At 36.9% G+C, this 14,114-nt stretch overlaps 2 protein-coding genes across 3 annotated transcripts in view; one reads left to right on the top strand and one right to left on the bottom strand.

Annotated features, from left to right (window-relative positions):
• The window catches only part of LOC147560347 (cysteine-rich receptor-like protein kinase 10), a 101,518-nt gene that overhangs the window by 45,877 nt on the left and 41,527 nt on the right, over positions 1-14,114 (top strand). The gene's annotated exons all lie outside the window — the stretch shown is intronic.
• Positions 600-4,098, bottom strand: LOC147560353 (cysteine-rich receptor-like protein kinase 10). The gene is made up of 7 exons (XM_086662524.1): positions 2,681-4,098; positions 2,436-2,567; positions 2,195-2,316; positions 1,905-2,115; positions 1,411-1,648; positions 1,171-1,321; positions 600-1,055 (listed from the first exon to the last, which is right to left on the bottom strand). Exons 1-7 carry the CDS (start codon positions 3,546-3,548, stop codon positions 729-731), a joined length of 2,049 nt encoding a protein of 682 aa, XP_086518650.1. The 5' UTR covers positions 3,549-4,098; the 3' UTR covers positions 600-728.

Here is a 14,114-nt window from a genome sequence, read left to right on the forward strand (position 1 = left end):
TAGTCAGTCGTACACATGAAACTTATATTTCACATCATTTCGATAGGAAATACCTCCATTCTTCAAATGAGAGAATTGGTCAATTAGTCACCACCAAATCACTCGGAATAGGAAATACCTCCATTCCGAGTGATGTAAAATGATGTTTCACTCATCTTCAAGCACTTTTCAGTCTTTCAACTTTCAATATATATATGCACTTCAGTTTTGTCAAACAATTCTCCCTAAAAGTCGAACATATTAAGTCCGAAGCTCTGCCTTCCTTCCAGTGTCTTCATGCCAATAAAAAATTATAGTTTACTCAAGATTGTAGTTAGCAAGATTAAGATGGCCCATAATATACCATCAAACACGTACAAGTTAGGTTCATGCCAATAAATGATTATAATTTACTCAAGTATAATGACACTCCAGAATCTGTGGTCTGATGTAAATCTCTCATTAGCTGCATCCGATTCAAGTGTATTCATGCCCGTAATGACATAGTATCAAACACATACATGTTGGGTTCATTTTCTCCAATTCAATCAAATCTAGGTACCTAAAAACATCAAGTCTCCTAACTCATCAAACGATATTTAATTTTGCAAATGTAAAACTGTTGAAGTAGCAATTTTATTAGTTTTAAGAAGTACATTATCATGGTTTTGAAGGAAAAAGAAAAATAGCAGCAAGCTAAACGTAAGTATTTATTTTAATCTTGAGCTAAAATGATGAACATGTAAAAATTATCGAGGATGCAATTCAGTCATTGATAACTCGTTCATAGTTGATGACCGAGTAGGATTTTCGCTCTCTCTCAGTGTGAAATTGGTGGCGAGTTCTTCATTACTATGCAGAAAGAGAGTAGGTGGTGGTGAGGGTACTGGAAGAATGGCAGAGTCGTTATTGAGCATGCTGATGACCGTTGTCATAGTTGGCCTCTTAGATACGTCTTCCTGAACACATAATAGCCCAATATGGATGCACCTTATAACTTCTCCAGTCGAACAATTCTCCCTCAAAGTCGTATCTAACAAGTCTATTGCTGTCCCTGCATTCCAATGTCTCCAAGCCTGCAAAAAACCTCGTGTTTGCTTAAATTGGTAACTATGAACTCATGTCACTTGTGATACTAGTTCAGCATAGCAAATGAGAAAAAAAATTACATTAAAAACTATCTATACGTACATAGCTTAGCAAGTTTTGAGCTCCTTCTGATCCATAAAAAGAGTTGTTCCTCCGACCGCTCAGGATCTCTAAAACTAAGACACCGAAACTAAATACATCCGATTTCACAGAAAAGTGTCCATGCATTGCGTACTCTGGTGCCATATATCCACTGCATATCGGTTTCAAATGAAACAATTTTAGTTTTTTCGAACAATTCTATTTAAAAAGTTTTTAACTGTTTAAGGTTCGAACAATTACTATGTCCCAACTATTCTTTCTGTACTCGCTTCAGTTTGGTTCACCAAGAACATCCTAGCCATGCCAAAATCTGCAATCTTGGGATTCATATCTGCATCTAATAATACATTACTGGCTTTGAGATCTCGATGGATAATTTTAAGTCGGGAGTCCTCGTGAAGATAGAGAAGACCTCGAGCAATCCCTCCAATAATCTTGTATCGAATCTCCCAATCCAAAAGTGTCCGTCGAACCAAATCTACACTCATCAGAGTAAATGATCAAACAATTTCCATACGAAACAACAAATCAGCTGGCCCATCGTGCCTAACCATGAAAATAGCTAAGAAGGCAGCCTGGGTCTAGTATAGGCCTCGGCTCGTCCGACCTGTCCAAGCCACAGGCCGAGACCAAGCCTGTGTTAAGCGGTTAAATTTCGTGCCAGTCCAACCAATCTTACGCCATTAGTTTTATTTATGGTGAACATTCATTACATAAAACAGAGAGTAACAAACCGAAAATGAATTTATCAAGGCTTGCATTTGGCATGAATTCATAGATGAGTAATCTTTCTTCTTGGTCTAAGCAGAAACCTAGAAGCCGCACAAGATTCCGGTGCTGAAGTTTCACAACTAATACAGCTTCATTCTTGAACTCTTCGTCACCTTGACATGAATTCTTAGAGAGCCTTTTCACAGCTATTTCCTGACCGTCGGGAAGTGTACCCTGTGAAACATAGAATCCCACTTCAATAAGTCTATCTACCTGAACGACATAAAGGTGTCTCTTTAGATTTTTCAAATACCTTGTATACAGAACCAAAGCCTCCTCGCCCCAGCTTATTTTCATCGGAAAAGTTGTTTGTGGCAGCTTTTATGGTTACAAAGCTAAACTGCATAGACTCATCACTTTGAATCTTATCGACACCTTTAGTAGAATCACAAATGAAGAATTTGTATAAATAGTCTAGAATGACTCCTGGCAACTTATATATCGATGAATTTGGAGAAAACGATGAAGAAATAAATAGCCATTTCTACTTGTACCTTTAAATTTTTCTTCTACTTTCCTTGTTCTGAAGCAGAAGTACCATATGCCAATGATAGATATCACTACTATAAGGGAAGGAATGACTATGACCACAACAACAACAAGGTTAGATGATTTTTTCCCCTTTCCTGCACCAAATATTAATGAAATCTCATATGCAATTACAATATAGTTAAACATGAAAGTATGGAGCTAAACGATGAGTAGGCTAACGAGTTTAACCGTCGTATACATGACTTACTGCTGGGTGGTGCAGTGCTGGTTGTCGGTGATCTAGTGCTGGTCGTCGGTGGTGGAATTCTAGTGCTGGTCTGCGGTGGTGCAGTGTCGGTCATCGGTTGTGCTATCATTTTATCATCAAAGAAAGGATATATCTCGTATCTAAAGTAACAACTCGGTCGAATAACTCTGCCACCTTTCCTCCCAGAACAACATTTTGGAAACTCAGAAATTGCCCCGCGAAGACATATATTACAGTCACTCAATGATATATCAAATGTGCACTGCACTAGAACATATACCTTCTGACTGTTTGTAAAACTTTCTTCTTTAGTTGCAAATTTAGATAAAGAAGTAGAACCATTAGAAGTAGCTTCCCTTACAAGATCATTCAGTAACCCACCTAAAAATTGATCGAACTGACTTGGGTTGCTGAAGGTATAATTATTCACCCGATAAACTTCAGGGGTTTCTTCCATGATGGAGAAATAAGATTGGTTTGAGTATCGTACCATACAATCATCATACCATATGATTGCTTGCTTAGAGGTTGGACACCTTAGTGTTACATCTTGAACTGCTGTATCAACACAATTCCTGCATTCTTCTTTTCTTATATTGCCCCTGCATTGTACAGATCCGTAAACAGTATCCTGGGTCTGGCCGATGGTGTTATTGTAGTAGTATCCTTTACCTATGGCCAGTTTGATATGGTATGAGGATAGAGAACTGAGAAGGAGAGCTATGTGGTTCTCAAATGAACTTTTATCACTGTAATTACCTCCTAAACAATAGTCGTATATATATAAAGATTCTGATTCTTGTCCAGTGGTGATAAAGCTATAAAATTGTATGGTAATGGTGATGATCACAAACAAGAAGCTACCCATTTGGATGATGGAATTCTTCAGCTGAAAAGAATAAATTATACAGTAATTTTCAAGAAATTGTCAAGATTGAATGTGATGAGACTTTCAACAAAATAAAAGAATGTGATGGGATTATAACAGGATTTGAATGATCTGGACTTATAGACTGCTAGACAATGTTTCTTGAGAAATTCTATTCATCCCTCCATTTTAGTCCCTCCCACAGCCCTCCATTGATGTGGTGGCGACATATCACTTGAGCGTGGAACAATTGGAGAGAGAACGGTGAGAAAATATACTCCAGTGATATGTCGTCACATCGGCGGAGGGCTGGGGAGGGACCAAAATGGAGGGATGAATAGAATTTTTGATGTTTGAAAGGGTGAAGTAACAAGACTTGTAATAATCATTTCTTGTTCGGATATTTCCAAATTGGCCCGCCAATAGTAACCAACTCTCAAAAATAGCCCCTAAAGTGTCCAGCTTCTATTTTGATCCATTTTCAGTTTTCATTGACAACAATCATTTCTTTTCTTATTTTGTTGTAACAAGATAATAATCATTTCTTGTTGGGGGAAATTTTCAGATCTCCACATTCAAAAATTTATGGCGTCTAAATGAACTGGATGAAGGGGTCCACGAAAAACTATTAAATGCTCATGGTCCCACTACCTTAAAGTGGCTTCCACAGACTAAACCTAAAGATCCACTTGGATTCCTCTCTGCTAACTCGTAGTATTTACAAATTACATTTTTAAACATGTCAACTTGATTTTTTGTTTGGTTATTTTAGTGGATAAAATTCAGTCATAGACACTAATATGATAGTTCACAATGATCAATCAAATTTTGTGGAGGCAAAAGTAACTTCAACACGAACCCGTAATAGTGAGGAAAGTGAAGCTATCACTATCCTGAACGGTCTCTTATAGGCAGAGGAAAACAATCACAAAACAATCCTGTTAGAAAGCGATAATATCAATCTTATGAAACACCTGAAACCCGAGACACAAAATTCAACGGCAGTCGAAGATCCACATCCAGAAAATCAAAGACATCATACAGAGATTGGACAACATCAAATTCAACGACACAAAGAGAAGTCTAAATATCCAAGATGACAAACTAGCAAAAATGGGCGCGCAAGAAGAATAGATCGAAGACTTGGAAAAATGTTCCTTACTTTTTAGTAAATATGTATTGTAATAATACTCTTGTTGCTTAATGGTATTTCACATTTCAACAAAAAAAAATTCAGTCATAGGATAAGCTAATAAGGAACAAAGATACATAAATTAACATTCTTAGAACCTTAAACTGTATAGCCACGAAGCTGGCACAATCCTTCATAAATTGAAGAAATAGTTCATTTCATAATCAACTAACTGAAGATCGAACCGGAAAAATGTTTCCAAATACAATTTCAACTCAGATCACGAATCAGGTTTTATATCGGACTTGCAAGAAAACAAACACACATTATTTTTTGTAATTGACAATATCCTATTTCTATACTTGTAATTATAATTTCTATTTTTATTTTCTTCCATTATGTAAATTTCTTTCTTGTAAAATTCTATATACCATATCAATAAAATCACCTTAGATTTTATTTTTATTTTGTAAATGAAAGATGTGATAAAAAGTTCAATAAATCATGGATTCTCAAAAGATGCTAAATTACCTATGATTCTCAATTCTATGCAAAAACTAATTATCTTTGCAAATACTTTTTTCAAATCCAGAGCTTAATTGTTCATTCTAGTGGGTAGTTTTTTTTATTATTATCACCACTGTCATGCAATTATGCAGCTTTACCACGTCGGCACAAGATTCAGAGGAAATTATATGGACAACAGTATATCTCAGTCTAACATAAATATCCTTCTCAGTGGTATCCTTCTCAGTGGTCTATGCTTAAACCAGAACTCAGAGCAAACTGCGCATAGATAAAAGATATTACTAATGCACGACTGTAGGCCAGACACCATATACAACTTAAGGGTCCTTGCAGTATGGAAGCCTGAGAATGAACGAAATGTGCAGGATTTGTGTAATGTTGAAAAATAAAGTCTTTGATATGAGAACTTTATCTTTCAAATGTATACTTTTATTATAATATCAAAAAATAATGTATACATTTATTACACTCAAAAGTAATTTACAAACACTTCTCTTATATAGTTATGACTCACAACTCAAACACTCTTTTAAACACACTAACATGCAGTCTTTATATGCTCTCACTTAGACACAACTGTTAGAAAATTTAGCCGTATATCATAATTTATCATGCTTCTAAGACGATTATGATCAAACAAAATAACAACCATAAACTTATTGCATAAACTCCATTAGATTCAAAGAGATTATAGAAAACATAAGATGAAGCGTACCTTTTGGTCCATAGCTTTAAGTAAATGGCTTTATTGGGTTATGATCTTCCATTTGATTCTTCTCCTCCATGTAATATCTCTTGTGATGAAGAGGTGTCATACTCAAACAAAAAATTAGAGAGAATGAGAAGAAGTCCAAATGGGGACTATAACCCCGATTTATAGACTTTTATTTCTAATTTGGCCCCTCATCAAATTAGAAATCACTTAATGATTTCTACACGTTTATTCCATGACACTTTGATACCTTTGGTCAATAGTTAACCGTATTAGATTACCATTTGACTTGACCCTACCTTAAGATAGCTATACATACACTTTTACATATGTGAGTCCACATATGTTGGATTTTTCCAACAATCTCCTACTTGGGCCACATATGTTATATAGAAATGTGTACATCCTTATGAGCTCAAATGCGCTATCATATTTTAGGTATTCCAAACAATCTGGTCCATTGGCTGTGCTAGTATGTGATTAAAGGGACTTCCGTAACATTCAATTGTCACTAAATCCATCAGTAGTCACACATACCAACATACCCAAATCACATAGATCAATCATGGACGCGTAGCATGGAAATTACATTCAATGTGATCTTACCATGCCTATTTTCAACTGGTCCTACCTTAACTTTAGTGAGATCAACCTTAACACAATTGGACATAGTGTAGATAGCTTTAATACTTTATTTCTGCAAAAATATCAAATACCAAAACATAAAGCAATGTCGGAATAACACCAAACCATATTTTTACAAACTCCCACTAAACCTTATTACCATATAGTGAAATAACACCAATGAGAACAATGTTCTACAAGAAATCCATTAGTTAGCGGATGCGCAATAATGAAGTTTGTCATAATACGCTCAATAAGAAATCCACTCTGTGTCATTTCCTTCGCAACCAAGAACTTTATATTGTGGCTCTTGTTGTTGTTAGTACGTAAAAGATGAAAAGTTGATGTCACAATATAACTTTGATGGTATAATAACACCCTCAAAATAATCTTTTAGTGACAAATTAAATATTGCAAACCTAATCCGTAGTTGGATGCCTTCTAAGTTGCTACAAATTCTATTACATCACAAAAGAAGCTATGAGTGTTTATAAACACTCTTCCTAACATACCTCTTTCAGCAAATAGACGAATGTAGCCTTATACTGATTTTGCAATTGCATCTATTGTAGTCGGAATCAAATGTTTTATGGTCTCTCAGAGGATCCGACTTCTTGATGTGAGCATAAAATCCTTAATTCTCTGTAATAATAAAACTTACTTTTCCTCTTTTAATATAATCAGTACCATAACTAAACTGTAAGACATGTTAATAAATTTTACAGTTACATTTCTTTAACTTTAATATCACTTCAAGGCACTGATTAAGACTAAATTTATCTCTTATTACGATAAAACGTCTCATAAATTAGTGTCTATTAAATTATATATATTACTAACTTTGTATGTGTAGGTCTTATAGGGTGATCTAATAAACACCCTAAAGTGACTCTAGTGTATCTAGATACCTGATACAGATCAAACCAAACTAATATCATTTTAAATTCTTCGATACAGATGTCCAAAATTTCATGCAAGATTTCCATATTTGGTAGTTAAATCTAGGAACATTACTTACTCCCATTGAAATCGTGATACCTGTATTTTTTAACATCTATCTCAAAAGCAAATGAGACTACAACTTAATGAAACATGGAGTACTGCATTATTTGGGTCACTAAACACATTTTCTGGTTGCATATATATCGTTTATCAATGTCTCCATTGAGAAATGTTGTTTTAATATCTATCTGATGTAGCTCAAGACCGAAATTTGCAACATGTGCCATAATAGTTATAAAAGAGTCTTTCGAAGAAACTGAAGAGAAAGTCTCTTATATTCCACGCCTTTCTTTTGAGTGAAGCATTTAGCAACAAGATGAGCCTTATATCTTTCCGCATTACCTTTCAAATTCTTTTTGGTTTTAAAAGTCCATTTGCAACCAATGAGTTTCTTACCTTCAGGTAATGAGGCAAGAAGTGCATCGAATTTACATTTAAAAATGAAATAAATCTGTTTCGAAAACGTTCTTCTCGTCTTTTGAGATGCAAAATTACTAAGCATGCGTTAATAGTGCAATTCTTCTGGCATATCTTGTTCAATGGATAACATTACTAACCATGTTTAATCTCTCCTGCGACATGGTGGAGCATAGGTAAGACTTGAACTTTAGCTTAGAAAAATTTCTCTCCTGCAAAAACTAATAAAATCAAGCACTTAAATCGTTTTCTTATGTCACTTGGTAAAATTACTTTCAAAAGTTTGAGTTCTGCAAATAGTTGAGCTCCATCAATATCAGGCATCATGTCGTGCTTCAATATCACATAGATCCAAAAAATATAGCGTAACAGTGACAACAAGTTTGCATATGTGTTCCACAAAAAACTAACATTCAAAGACTTTAATAAGAAATATACTTTGTAGTCTATTTTTTTTTTCGTTGAAATTACTTTGTAGTCTATAGCCGTTGAGTTAACTATATAATATAGTCACTCGATGGTACAGGATGAAAACATGTTTTAATAATAAACAAAATGTTAGATCAACTCTCATAATAGGAGATTTCAACATTATCTTCCATCCTCATGAGAAAAGAGGGGGGACAACTATCACTAACCAACAAATTACCCCTCTGACAACCAAAATCCTTCAAAATGGTTTCTTAGAGCTTCCTTATGTGGGTTCTCCAATCACTTGGACAAATAACCACTCCAACAACACATTAGTGGAGCAGCTTCTTGATAGGGCCCTAGCAAACCAAAGATGGCTCAACCACTATCCTAACACTAACATAATCCACCTTAATAGGATAGGCTCGGACCATCATCCAATTCTTCTGCTTACCACCACTGAACATACCACCAGAAGCAAACCATTCAGATATAACCCTATATGGTACAAAGATGAAGATTTTGCTTCCCTAATCAGCTCTCATTGGTCTCATTTTGATAACTCAAACCCAGCTGAGAAAGTGCACAACAAACTCATAGGCCTGCAGCCAATCCTTCATGAGTGGAATAAGCAGCATTACAATGTTCTCCTGAATCAGATAAAGAACACTTCAGCTCTAATTCAGAACTGTAGAGATAAAGACATATATGCTGCTCTATTAAAGAGTCTGAACAATTTACTTGATACCCAAGAGAAGTTCTGGAAACTAAAATCAAGAGATAACACAATATCCCTAGGTGACAGAAACACAAAGTATTTCCATGCTTTAGCCTCCTCTAGAGCTAGAAATAACAGAATCAGAGGCTTAAAAAATGAGTTTGGGAAATGGGAGGTAAACAACCAAGAGATGGAGTCAATCCTCAAAGCACACTTTCATTCAATCCTCTCTGCCCAAGCTATCTCCCCCCCAGCTGTATGGAAAACTTATTCCACCAGAGTATCTCAGAAGAAAGTAATACAAAGTTAACAGGAACTCCTTCAGTTGAAGAAATTGAACAAACTATACACAACCTGAAGGCAGACAAAGCACCTGGCCCAGATGGTTACTCTGCTTCCTTTTTCCAACAAAACTGGGATGTGGTATCAAATGATGTTATAGACATGGTTCAATCTTTCTTCATTTCAGGGCAAATTCCAACAGAGATAAACAAAACCCATCTTGCTCTAATCCCTAAAACTCCCAATCCCTCCCAACCTACTGACTTCAGACCCATCAGCCTCTGTAACACAACATATAAAATCATCTCAAAGATCCTGGCTAATAGGCTAAAACCTCTGCTTCACTCATTCATTAGTCCTCATCAATCAGCCTTTGTTCCTGGGAGACATGGGACAGACAACATCCTCTTAGCTACTGAGATAGCCCACTCCATGAGCCAACAAAAAGGTAGACAAAAATACCTTGGTTTGAAGTTGGACATGAGTAAGGCATTTGATAGAGTAGAGTGGAAGTTCCTGCTAGACATCCTTGGCAAGCTGGGTTTTTCAGGAAAGTTCTGCAGCTTAATACACCAATGTATCTCAACAAACAGCATCTCAGTCCTCCTTAATGGCATCCCAGGTCCTTTTTTTAGTCCTACAAGAGGTCTGAGGCAGGGAGATCCTCTCTCCCCGTACCTTTTTATTATATGCATGGAGGCCCTGAGCAGAATGCTCCATCAGGCCCAATCTCTGGGGCAAATTCAGGGATTCAAGCACTCTAGAACATCACCTATCATATCACATCTCTTATTTGCAGATGACTGCCTACTTTTTATCAAGATGGACATACCTTCTGTCCATAACCTGCTGGACCTTCTACAACAATTTGGTAATGCTTCTGGTCAAATGATTAACTTCAATAAAAGTGGTTTGTTCTTCAGCTCAAATGCCCATAAGAAGCACTGTAGATTAGTTTCTAGAATCCTCAAAGTTAAACAGATCAACCACCAAGATCCTTATCTTGGAACTAATATCTTTGTTTCTAGGTCAAAAACAACTCCATTCCTCCCAATCCTTGACAAACTTCATAAGAGGCTCAGCATATGGAAAAAGAACCTCCTTTCTCAGGCAGGCAGGGGTGAGATGATTAAGTCCTCCCTATTTGCTGCCCCTAGATACCAGATGGCACTATTCAATCTTCCAAAGAAGGTGACAAGGGCCATTTCTTCTCTGCAGAGAGACTTCTGGTGGGGAACTAAGACAAATACAAAAACTCTTTACTTGAAAAACTGGAATTCTATATGTAGACCAAAGTCTCTAGGGGGACTAGGATTCAGAGACACTTGTTTGGATAATTTATCTCTTAGGAGTAGACTCAATTGGGATATCAGGAATAACCCAAATGCTGCATGGGTTAAATTCTTGGCTGATAAATACCACTTCCAACCAAATGCAGTTCTTCCTTCTCCTTCTAGTGCTTCTTGGTTATGGAAGAACATTGCAAAAAACCAACCCTTGGTAGATCAGCATATCTCTTGGGAGGTGGGGAATGGTCAGAATATCAACATTTGGGACAGTGCCTGGATCCCAGGTCTTCCACCTATGGGCAATGTTTTCTCCAATAGGAACTATACTTGGGTCTCCCAACTAATCACCCCCTCATCATCTTGGAATGTGCCTCTCCTGCAGTCTCTCTTCCAGCAAGATATCATTGATAGAATCCTATCCATACCTATTTCAAATAACAGGGACACTCTTAGATGGAATATCACCCAAGATGGTAAATTCTCAGTCTCCTCTTTGTATAAGCACTTAACATTCACTAGACATGCCCATACACCTGCCAACAGTACTGCTTGGAAACACATTTGGACACTCAGAGTTCATCCGAGAACTTCTCTGTTCATATGGAAATTGGCACATGATATTCTCCCAGTAAAGAAGCTTCTGAGCAGATACATAAACAGTATTTCTATTACTTGTCCTCTCTGCAATGAGGCTGAGGAATCCATCATCCATCTTATTCAAAACTGCAAAGTCACTCAGCAAGCTCTCAATCATTTTCTACCCACACTACAACAGCCAAGAGGAACTTCAAGCTTTGATGAATGGTTTAATCTTTTCTGGGACAAAGAAAGTATTAGCAACTGTTGCAACTCCCTCACCACTCTAGAGACCATATCAACCATTATCTGGCAAATATGGAAAAAAAGATGTGACATAATCTTCAAAGACAGTGAACTGGATCTACCCATACTTATCTCCTCCATAGAGAGTTTTATCTTGATCCTGACAAAGAATCTCAATACTTATCAACCAAATCTACCTCCTGCTGTCTCCAAATGGTCACCACCACCTTCAGGCTACATAAAGATTAACTATGATGCTGCATGGGATAGGTCGACTCTACTAACTTTTGTCGCTATTTCAATTACAGACTGCACAGGTAGACAGCTCGCTAAAGGATCAACCAAGCTCCTAAGTCGATCGGTGGATGAAGGGGAGAGTAAGGCTTGCTGGTATGGAATAGAATGGGCGAGGAAACACAGTGTTCATAGACTTATTTTGGAAGGAGACTCGAAAAATGTCTCAAACTTTTTGAATGGCCGCCACAACTCGATACATTGGACGGCCAAGCACGTCTTGAAGCTTGTAAAGAACTTAGTTTCTTCTTTTGACCAGGTCACCTTTTTGTTTGTGAATAGGAGGTTTAATATTTCAGCTCATAACCTCGCTAGTACCGCTAGAAAGACAAAAACTTGTAATTTTAATTGTCTTCCTACTTGCTCTATATTGCAATGTAATGTCTTAAGTTTCAATCAATAGATATTACTTGACTCAAAAAACTCTCATAAAAGAGAATTCATTAGGAGAAATAAATCGAAAAGTGAGATTGAAAGAAAGAATAAGACAAAAATATTGTTCACCCTAACAGAGAGAGGAAGTACTCAAATTGGATAAAATAAGAAACTAGGGCATAGCTTGGATTTAGGTGAAAGAGAGAGAATTTGGCTTTTTAAGTTTTAGATTGAATAATATATGAAATAAAAAATCCCTTGGGTTTGAACAAAAAAAAACAGCAGGTAGATTCTTCTTTTTTAATATAGAAACAGTAGGTAGGTTTGTAGGTGCGTTTCTCCTTATTAATTGACCACGTGAAGGCTTTTTTTTATTTAGAGACCGGTCCTTTGAAAGCCCAACCAATCCTTGCCTAAAATTTTTAAGTAAGTACCTATAAACCCATACACTTTTGGGCCCTTCTCCAAATGGGGCCCAGAGCAGCCAGCTGCTTTGGGCTTGGGCCGCACCTGGGGGGAGGGGGTGGTGGTCATTTCATAAGTGTGACGGAAAACCTCAACTCTTGAGCTACAACTTCGATGTGAGGAAGGCCCAACACAACTTCGGGGTGAGGAAGGCCCAAAACAAATCAGTTTGATGGAACTGCTCTAGCACTGTGTCTCAAATGATAGTGAAGGTGGATAATTGAAGTACCTTAGCATGCATTAATCATAGGTTCAAAGAAAGTATACATTTTTCTCAATCTCTTGAACTGCTATATCAACAAGACCTGTGCATATTTCCTGTGCATCTTGTCTCTGCATGAACAGAACCATAGACAATATCGCTTCTCTGACCGACAGTTCGGTAATACTAGTATCCTTTACCTATTGCAATTCTAATGTGGTATTACTATGGAGAACTGAAAAAGAAACTAGTGATGGACTGATGGTAACAGTATGCACTTAATCTTGAGCGAACTCCTTGAGAAGCTACACAAAAGAGGGAAGCTAACTCCTTACACAAGGAAGGCATCCAAGTTTGACGTGTGAACCGAAACAAGACAGGGCCTTACTCTTTAAAAATTACAATCATCGAGGGTACAATTCAGTCATTGATAACCCATTGGCATTTACGTTCTCGCTGTCTCTCGGTGTGATATTGGCGACAACTTCCTCTGCATTGTGCACAAAAAGAGGATGTTCTTCTTGTATCTCAGATGCATCTTCTTCAACACATAATAGCACAAAAGAGGATGTTCCTCAAATTTGTGTCTAACAAGTATATTGTTCTTCTTTCCTTCCAAATCTCCAAGCCTGCAAATATTTTCCTATTTGCTTAAGCTTGTACTAGTGAGAAGTATAAACAAAACTATCCATACTCACATAGCTAAAGAAGATTAAAGAGTACCTCTAGCAATCCCCACGATAATCTCGTACCGCATATCCCAATTCAAAAATTTACGTCTAACCAAATCCACATTCATCCAACCAAATGATCAAGCTAGGCAACCATTTGCATCCAACAAGAAAGTAATTTGAAAACAAAGTTGTTGGTTAATGTTTGTGGATGTTTCACCCTTTCTGTTTTGTGTTATTAGATGGCGAACGAAAACAGAATGAAACAGAGAACAAACTAAGATATAAACCAAAGATGAATTGATCGAGGCTTGCAGTTGGCATGACTACGTAGATGAGTAAGATTGGTTTCAGATGACCTGTTTTATTTGTAACTTTCTTTCGTTTTTTGTAGTAAACTGTGTCAACCTAATCCTTAGCAGTTATTGATATTTTACACCCACGCCAGCGCCCAACGTTATGGGGTTTTGTTCTTAACCAAGACTCCACTAGCCACTTACAAAGCACGAGCTTACATCGCTTGGGAGAGTGTCCACAGGTTGAGCTACATGTAAGAGTTCAAGCTTAGTAAGTGTTGAGGCCTTCTGCGTGAGCTCCTGGAACCTTTACCGAAAACAAACTC

Source organism: Eschscholzia californica, unplaced genomic scaffold (genome assembly GCF_041429995.1).
Source record: "Eschscholzia californica isolate CP2 unplaced genomic scaffold, dmEscCali1.0.p SCAF_2, whole genome shotgun sequence".
In the NCBI taxonomy this organism is placed as follows: Eukaryota; Viridiplantae; Streptophyta; class Magnoliopsida; order Ranunculales; family Papaveraceae; genus Eschscholzia; species Eschscholzia californica.

Bases quoted from the DNA above. Each gene is read 5' to 3' on its own strand.
- LOC147560353 (XM_086662524.1), bottom strand. From the start codon at position 3,548: ATGGGTAGCTTCTTGTTTGTGATCATCACCATTACCATACAATTTTAT. The intron at 1,322-1,410 runs GTAATTGTTCGA...ACCGATATGCAG, and splicing joins GAAAGAATAGTTGGGACATA to TGGATATATGGCACCAGAGT. The intron at 1,056-1,170 runs GTACGTATAGAT...GGTTTTTTGCAG, and splicing joins CTCAAAACTTGCTAAGCTAT to GCTTGGAGACATTGGAATGC.